Source organism: Suricata suricatta, chromosome 17 (assembly GCF_006229205.1).
Source record: "Suricata suricatta isolate VVHF042 chromosome 17, meerkat_22Aug2017_6uvM2_HiC, whole genome shotgun sequence".
Classification (NCBI taxonomy): Eukaryota; Metazoa; Chordata; class Mammalia; order Carnivora; family Herpestidae; genus Suricata; species Suricata suricatta.
In genome coordinates, this window is record NC_043716.1 from 26982864 (window position 1) to 26992679 (window position 9816).

The 9816-nt window shown below is 39.9% G+C and overlaps 1 protein-coding gene across 1 annotated transcript; it reads right to left on the bottom strand.

Annotated features, from left to right (window-relative positions):
* Positions 1-8658: 8658 nt before the first annotated feature.
* On the bottom strand, positions 8659-9594 carry LOC115281587 (olfactory receptor 4D1). Its single transcript, XM_029927001.1, has one exon. The coding sequence runs from the start codon at positions 9592-9594 to the stop codon at positions 8659-8661; it is 936 nt and encodes a 311-aa protein (XP_029782861.1).
* Between the last annotated feature and the right edge of the window lie 222 nt (positions 9595-9816).

The window sequence follows — 9816 nt, forward strand, 5'->3', positions numbered from 1 at the left end:
GTGACTATGATGAGGAGGTTTCCCACGACAGTGGTGGTGTAGACAAACAGGAATACCAGAAACAGGACAAGCTGGAGCTCTCGAGTCTGTGAGAACCCCAGGAAGACAAATTCTGATACCCATGTGAGGTTCCCTGGCTCCATGGTGTCTTCTCCATATACCTAAAGAAAATGAACCATAGATATAGATGCATGAAGTCACTTTTAATACCCAGCTCTCAAATAGGGCTGTCCAGGTCCAGATGATGAATCCTCATGTGGAGACCATATCACTAGGTGCTAATGAAATGGGCTTGTCTCTGGAGAGTTTACAAGTTGGTGCTGTTATATACATTCATGACATATCTTTAAAACCATCCATCCAGAGACCTATGCAATCTGTCTTTCAAAGATTCCATGTGATACAATGGTCAGGAGATATTTGGAGTCCAACAGAATATCAGTCAAATTTCAGGGCTTCTACCTCCTTGAGATTTGACCTTGATTAAGCTACTTCACATCTCTGGGTCTCAGTTTCCACATCTGCAATATAGGAATAAAAACATCATCTTTATAGAATTTTCTATGGGATTAAATAAAATAACACATGAATTCCTGAAATGGTGCCTGGAAATAAATCACTCTGGCAATCACTCTCTTCTGGATAGTCACCTCCTCCAAATACATCTTCCCTTCCTCCAGTGTCAATACATTTTTCTAGCGAACATTTTTCATGTAGCATTTAACACATCATCATATTATTAAACTTTTTCTGTGCCTATGTTTTTCCTCCATAATTTAACTGAAAGCTCCCAGAGGCAGAAACACAGATCTTTATTTGTGCCCCACAGTGCCCATCTTAGTGGACAGCCAACACTCCAAAAGCGTGTGATGTTGACTAATGGGTGGGAGAAGAGCTATGGGGTAGAGCCCCTTACCCAGTGAGGCCAGGGAAGCAATGGAGTGTATGTTGAGACAAGAGAGAGGCCAGAGTGAGAGAGAGAGTCTCTGGTTTAAGAAACAGATGATGAATATTGGGGTGCCTGGGTGGCTCAGTCAGTTAAGTGTCTGACTCTTGACTTTGGCTCAGGTCATGATCTCACCATCATGAGAAACACTGAGTGCGGAGCCTGCTTGGGATTCGCTGTCTGCCTCTCTCTCTCTCTCTCTGACCCTCCCCTGCTCGCTCAGGTGTCTGTGCATGCTCTCTCTCTCTCTCTCAATAAATAAACATTTTAAAAAATAATGCATTAAAAAATTAGATGATGAGTATGGTATGATGGGGAATCAAGGAGTTCTGCTGAAAGGAGTAAGAAGTTTGGAAGACGTTACTGAATACAAGGGAAGAAGACAAAGGAAAATGTTGAAATAAGAGCAATGAAAATAGACAAAGGAATCAAGGCAGGAGATGAAGAGAAAGGGAGAGGGAGGAACAGAGCAAGTGAAGGAAGGGGAAATGGAGAGGTGGTAAGCAAGGGAGGAGGGCAGGGACTGGGGTCAAAGGTGGAGAAGAACGGGGAAGGGGAGAGAGGAAGAGGGACAGGGTTAGGGGTGGGTGGCCTCCCCACTCCTCCTGCCCTGTCTCAGACCCCTTGTCTCTCATATGTCTATTGAGGTACATTATGTATTAAAATTCATTTTAATCTGATCCTTCTGCTCCCATTTGCCTCCATTGAAGTCTGGTTCTATAAGACGGTCAATGAGACCTTTCTAAACTCATGTCTGATGACGTTTCTGTCTCTTTATAATCTTTCAATGATTGCCTAGAGCTCACAGCTTAAAACTCAAAGTCTTAGAAGCTGCCTCACGGGCTTTGTGGATTGATACAGAGTTGAAACATGCTTACAGAAGTGCCTGCAACTCCCTCTCAGCATGGCACACAAGGCTATGAAATGTAGCCTTTACCTGCCTTTGTAATCAATACTCCTGTCACCTAGGAACTGAATGCCATTCGAGAAATTCATATCTTCTCACATGTGCCACATGTTTGGTTATTTCCCTAGCCCTGGTAATGAGTTCTGTTTCCTGAAATACCTTCTACTACCTTCTTAACCTAGAAGGACTCGGATATCACCTTCTCTGTGATTTCTCCCCATATCTCTCCCATGCAGAATTAATCCCTTCTTTCTCTGGGTTCCAATAACATTTCGAAATACCTCCATTATAGCATCTTCCATGTTCTTCTCTAGTCCCTCTAACCTAGATTGTAAATTCAGTAAATAGCTCCAGCACCTGGAACAGCAACTCTGATTTAGCAGTTGCTCAAAACCTGTTTGCTAAGTTAATGGATGAGTAAGTAATTATGTGACCCGATTTTACACGACTAGTAGGGGGTTTTGTGGTGCGTTTCCTCACACTCAGCTCTCAGCGTCCTCCATCCCTGCTTGGTTGTTAAAAGCCTAGGTATTCACATGCAACTTGAGGCATCTCTTTTCAACATCACAGTTCCCCTGAATAACTTCCCGAGACTCTCCTCACACTTTAGACTTACTACCATCAAGTCTATGTCGTTCGTGTATTCTTCCCATGTTCCAGTAAGTGGGTCTGGGTTCTTCTTGCAGCTGATTTATCCACAGATGAGAAAACCTGGGTCTCTCACCTTCCTTCAGCCCCGAACGGGAGAAAGTCTTCAGGTCTTACATCGTCTTGGAGAGACTTCCTGCAGTGTCAGCTTCCTGGCCACTGCCCACACATCACATGTGACAGTGGGGATGGCCCGAGGGAGAAAGGGCATATCCTCAGGGAAATGGCTATTGGACTGGGCTCCACTAGGGAAACAGAGCTGGGCTGATTCGCGCCGGATTCCCGCTGGAGGCAAGGGAACAATGGGAGTTGTTAAAAACTTTCCAAATGTCTCAAAACACTTACTCTCTCAGAGGTCTTCTTTGGGGGCCAAAAGTACCAAGGACATTGAAAATTTTAGAGATTTGCAGGATATAGGATTCTCTGACCTCTATCTAAAAGGACAAGAGTCTCCTCCAAAGAAATGGACTCCGGGAGTTTTAGACAAACCCATTTGTTAGACCAGTGATTCTTACCCTTAAAAGAACCCCCTGGAGATCATGGGAAAAGATAGATTAGTGTGTCTCCCAGCCCCAGACTTTCTCATTCAGTTGGTCAATAATAGGGCCGAGAATTTGCGTTTGGAACAAGTTCTTAGATAATGTTGATGTTCCAGTTTCTGGGGCCGCACGTTCAGCACCACTGACTGTTCTCTCTCGTGCATGTGTGCAGAATCATCAAGCTAATTGTCTTGATTTCTTTCTTCCTTCTTCTCCTCTCTTCCTTCTTCTCTTTCTCCTTTTCCTTCTACTTTTAAACTTAGTTGATCTTTATTTAGAGAAAGTCATAGATGGGGAAATTTTTGTATACTACAATAGAAACTTGTTAAAAATCTTGGCCTTTATTTTACCAATCAGACCCCCCAGTATTGACTTACCACCCGTATCCAGGTCTACTCACATTATCTATAAAATGCTAGCATTTTTTACATGTGAATTATTATTACTTCTAACATGAGGAGTGGTGCAAGAAACTCTTATATGTTTTCATCATGAAAACTGATCAAAACTGGAATTAACTGCCATTGTAAACTTGGTGTGCTGTAAAACCTGATTACTTAGCGCTCTCTGATCTACAGACCATTTCCAGGTTAGTCTAAATTCCTTCATTGCAAATGTTTAGGCTTGGCCAAATAAAGTACCTGACAAGAATACCATGTGAAGATCTTCCACATACAAGAGATGTAGATTAAAAAACAAACAAACCACTAATTCTTATTTAGAGATTCAGTCCATTTTAAATGTTAGTCACTTGAAAAAGTGGTCTGGATTGATTCTGGGGCAAGAGACAGAACTTGTATATTTCACTAATTATCATGTGGGTGATTTTGAGTTCCGACTATGACTTAGCTCTTACTAAGAGAAAACAGATAAGTTCCAATTAATATATTTCCCCTGCCAAGGCACATATGGGTCTGCAGAATGTCCATTAAACCTAATCTCTTCATCACTTCATCCACTAGCCAACATAATGAATTTCAAAGACCAGATGGCAGGAATGGAGTATTTACGCTAAAGACCTACTCATGGAAAACTGAACTGAGAAAAGTATTTCCCTATGCACTGTATATCTAAGGAAATAAATATCTGTTATACTTAACTAATGTTACAACTTCGAACTTAAATGGATGCAGGATACATACAGAAGGAATTTCATTTATATTTTCATTGAGGGCACCCAGCATCACTGATAATTAATTACTCTCCCATTTTGGTAGTAAGTTTTACATGTCAACTTTACTAGTCTATAGTTCCCAGTTATTCAATTAAGCACTAACCTAAGAGTTGCTGTGGAGGTACTCTGCACATGTGATTGATGTCTATAATCAGTTGTTTTTAAAATATTTATTTATTTATTTATTTATTTATTTATTTATTTATCTTGAGAGACAGTGTGTGCGCACATACACATATACGTGCAAGTGAGTGGGGGAGTGTGTGTGTGTGTGTGTGTGTGTGTGTGTGTGTGTGTGAGAAGAGAGAGAGAGAGAGAGAGATAAAGAGAAAGAGAGAGAGAGAGAATTCCAAGCAGGCTCCACACTCAATGTAGAGTCCAACACAAGGCTGGATCTCACAAACCATGAGATCATGACCTGAGCCAAAATCAAGAGTCAGACACCTAACGGATAAGCCACCCAGGCACCCCATAATTGGTGGATTTTAAGTAAAAGAATTTTCTAAATGATCTAGATGGCCTGATTCAATGAGTTAAAAAACCTTGGGGGCAAGGTGATGTCATGAGATTGAGATTGAGCCTCCTGTGGGGCTCACCACAGAGCATGGAGCCTGCTTGGGATTCATTCCCTCTCTCTCTCTCTCTCTCTCTCTCTCTCTCTCTCTCTCTCTCTCTCTCTCTCTCTTTGTCTTTATTATTTTGTACTATATGACAGTATTGTAATCATTTTTACATGAATATTTTTGGGTTGTGGAATGAATCATCTGAGTTTCCATTATTTCTTATGGGAAAATTCGCTTTGATATACAAGTGCTTTGGATTACAAACATGTTTCCGGAATGAATTATGCTAGCAAAACAAGGTTTTACCGTATCTTGGTTTAATATAAAGTATTGATGGGAAGATTCCAACTTATACTACAAAGCTGTAGTAATCAAAACAATATGGTACTGGCAAAAAAAAAATTAGACACATACCAATGGAACAGAACAGAAAACTCAGAAATAAATCCACAATTATATGGTCAATTAATCTTCAGTAAAGCAGGAAAAGATATCCAATGGGAAAAAGACAGTCTCTTCAACAAATGGTGCTGGGAAAACTGGACAGAAACATGCAAAATAATGAAACTGGACCACTTTCTTATACCATACACAGAAGTAAACTCAGAATGAATTAAAGGTCTAAATGTGAGATCTGAAACTATAAACATCCTAGAAGAAAGCACAGACAGTAATTTCTCTGATATCAATCATAGCAACATTTCTCTAGATATGTCTCCTGAAGCAAGGGAAACAAAAGCAAAAATGAATTATTAGGATGACACCAAAATAAATAGCTTCTCACAGCAAAGGAAACCATCAACAAAACTAAAAGACAACCTACTGAATGGGAGAAGATTTTTGCAAATGATATGTATATCATTTAGTTAGTTAGTTAGTTAGTAACTAACAAAGGGTTAGTATCCAAAATACGTAAAGAACTTCTATAACTCAACACCAGGAAAACAAATAATCCAATTAAAAGTGGGAAGAAGACATGAACACACATTTCTCTAAAGAAGATGTCCAGATGGCCAACAGACACATGAAAAGATACTCAACATCACTCATCATCAGGGAATGCAAATCAAAACCACAATGAGATATCACCTCACACTTGTAAGAATGGCTAAAATCAAAACATCAAGAAACAACAAGTGCTGATGAAGATGTGGAGAAAGATCCCACGCACTCCAGCAGGAATGCAAACTGGTGCAACCACTGTAGAAAACTGCATGGAGTTTCCTCAAAAAATAAAAAATAGAACTACTGTATGATCTAGTAATCACACTACTGGTTATTTGTGCAAAGAATACAAAAACACTAATTTGAAAGGATATATGCTCCCCTATGTTTAATGTGGCATTATTTACAATAACCAAGTTGTCCATTGATAGATGAATGGATAAAGAAGATATATATAATGAAATATTTTTTATCCATAAAAAAGAACTCTTGCCATTTGCAGCAACATGGATGGAGATAGAGTATAATGCTAAGCAATATAAGTCAGTCAGAGAAAGACAAATATTATATGATTTCACTTATGTGTGTGATTTAAGAAACAAACCAAAGGAGAAAAGGGAAAAAAAGAGACCAAACCAAAAAACAGACTCTTAACTCTAGAAAACAAACTGATGGTTACCAGAAGGGAGGTGAGTGGGGGTATAGGTAAAATAGGTGAAGGGGATTAAGCACACTTACCTTGATGAGCACTGAGTAATGTATAGAATTGTTGAATCACTATATTGTATACCTGAAGCTAACTAAACACTCTATATTAACTATACTGGAATTGAAATGTAAACAAAAGTATTGATGGAAAGTAATAAAATAATTGTAAATAAGAATGTGTGGAGGAACTAATATTAATTAAATGCCTGCTATATGCCAATTAGTGTACTGGAATTTTACGTTTACCTCACTGACCCACACAACACTGTGAGGAAATACAGCTAAATTTTATAGCTAAAGAAGTAGAGATTCAGTCATGTCCAAAAGGAGCACAGCCGGCAGGAGTTAAAGCTTGGATGGAACGCAATGGATTCAAATCCTGTTATTGTCTCACTATACAATTTAAGATGGTATCAGAACATGGGGAATGTTTAAATTAAAGCCGTTAAAAAAATTTTTTTAAGTAACCTTTACTCCCAATGTGGGTCTCGAGCCCACAACCCTGAGATCAAGAGTTGCATGCTCTACTGACTGAACCAGCCAGGCAACCAACAAAAAGTATTTGAATCATTGTACCTATAGTACCAAATATCTGAAATGGGGAACTAACTTTTCTCTAAAACATTTGTATTTTATGAAAATATGCATATATGTAAATATTCAAATTCTCCACATGACAAAATTATAAAAAGCTCTTTGTCTTATCAGAAAATTTCTGTCAACCAGTACAGAATTCCCAGAGCTCGTTTTAAATTTAAGCCATGTTACAAACAACTTATTTTATATTTTTTCTCTACATTCTTTATAGTGAAAGACATTGCACTGAACCATTTAGCGTTAATTTAGATCTGAGTCACATTTATATCATAAACATAGCATAGCTTCAGTAAGAGATGTCTAAAATTCTCATGGATATAGCTATATTCATCAAAAGGGGGATATTTCTCTATAAATTCAGAATTTAGTATCTCCTGTTGTAAAATGGTCACCTGTAAGATAAGTCTGAGGAAATGTTCCCCATTTCTTTCCTTTAGGGCAATGTTATAGATTATAGTTAGCATTTCTGTGCTTCCTACCATCCTTAGAATTGATGTTCTAGTAGTCTCCCTTGATCTGTGTCCCTCACTCTTCCCCGCTCTCTTTCCCCCTTCCTCTCCCCATGGTCCCCTGCCAGGTCTCTCCTGTTAGACCTATGAATGCAAACATATGGTATCTATCCTTCTCTGCCTGACTTATTTCGCTTAGCATGACACCTTCAAGGTCCATCTACTTTCCTACAAATGGCCAGAGACGAACCATGGACTGAAGGGGGAGGGGGAGGAAGGGGGGGGATGGTCATGGTGGGGGGCACTTGTGGGGAGAAGCACTGGGTGTTATATGGAAACTATTTGACAATAAACTAGTATAAAAAAAAGAAAAAAAAGAAAAGAAAAGAATTGATGTTGTAGATCAGAGAAAAGTAAGTTTTTAATAAATTAAAGAAATGACTCAAGATCATTTTTAAAAAAATAAAACCAGTAAGTGACTTCTAATCATTTATAAATGGAATCAATAGATTGAAAGGTCATCAATTAATGCAAAGACATAGCTGAGTAAAGTTACAGAACTCCAAAGACAAGGAAAGAAGATTAAAAGCAGGGAGCATAAAAGATTGTGATTGTTCCATGGTTAAGAAAAATTGTTCACCAGCCATCACAGATATTCATCCATAGCTGAGGAACTCTCTAGATTTTCCCTTGTAAACACAAGGGAGACCCCGAGTTTCAAATCCCATCCATAGCCCTGCCTCTGAATCTGTGATCAGAGGAAACAAGTCTCTGCCATTCACTTGCTATTTATCATTGAGCAAGTCACTTTTCTCTGAGTTCTCTCATTTGTTAAAGTGTTTAACAAAATAATAATATATCCACTATCAGCTTTATGAAAATGAGATAGAAGTGAGAAAGTGAAGTAAACTGCCACAGGTATAGGTCCATAGAAATGTTGATTTCATCTCAAATGTCATACTCTATAAAGACTTTCCTCCACTTTTCACATGGGAAAACAGAAGTTCAGAGGAAAGACTTGTCATTTTAAAGTCAAGATATCTAACTTTTAAAATTTTTTATTTGAGAGAGAGAAGGAGAGAACAGGGGAGAGGGGCAGAGGCCCATGGCCCTGGGATCATGACCTGAGCCAAACCGAGAGTTGGAGCCACCCAGACACCCCTGAGTCAAGATATTTTAAGTTCACGCCCTGTTACATATCGTTAGGTGCTTGCCTAATCTCTTCATGGCTGCCTGCATTTCCTGGTTCCTCAGGGTATAGATCATGGGGTTGAGCATGGGGGTCATGACCGTGTAGCTGATGGACACAGCCTTGTCCATAGGGAAGGGGGTGAAGGGCCGGGCATAGATATAGATACAGGGAATGAAGATCATAGACACCACAATGATGTGGGTGGTGCAGGTAGAAGCTGCCTTCTTCCTTGCCTGCTCTGAATGGGACCTCAGCATCACCAGGATGACCGTGTAAGAAGTCAGAAGGAGAAGAAACCAGATGAGGACCAGCATTCCACTGTTGGAGATCATGAGGAACTCCAGGAGGGAGGTGTCAGTGCAAGCAAGTCTCAGCACTTGTGGGACATCACAGTAGAAGTTATCCAGAACATTGGGACCACAAAAAGGCAATGGGAGCATCAGAGCCAGCTGCACAATGGAGTGAACAAATCCCCCTAACCAAGCAGCCACCACTAGTGCCACACAGAGCTGCGTGTTCATGATGGTCACATAGTGGAGGGGCCGGGAGATGGCTATGTAGCGGTCATAGGCCATGACTGAGAGAAAGAAGACAGTCCCACCTCCCAAGAGGTGAAAGAAGAAGATCTGGGTCATGCAGCCCTGGTAGGAGATGGTCTTGACCTCATGAAGAAAGTCCACCAACATCTTTGGAGAAGTGACAGTGGAATAGCAGAGGTCTATGACAGCCAGGTTTCGGAGTAGAAAATACATGGGCATGTGGAGCCGGGAGTCAAAAGTCACTGTGACCATAATAAGGAGATTTCCTACAACGGTGGTGACATAGACAAATAGGAAAACCAGGAACAGGAATTTTTCAAGCTCCCAGGTCTGTGAGAATCCTAAGAGGATGAACTCTGACACCCGTGTGATGTTCTGTGCTTCCATGGGCTCTTCTCCACATACCTAAAGAAAAACTGTGGAAAGCAAAAATCATGAAAATTCCATCGTTTTCCTTTGGAGTCAGGAATCAGTTGATTAAAGTCACTGTTGAATATATCTCAAGATGGGGCTTAGAGGAGACTTCCATGGAGATAAATACATTTTCAAGCCTCTCACAGACTTATCTCCCTAATCACACCCTACATTGTATTACAGACATTTATGGAT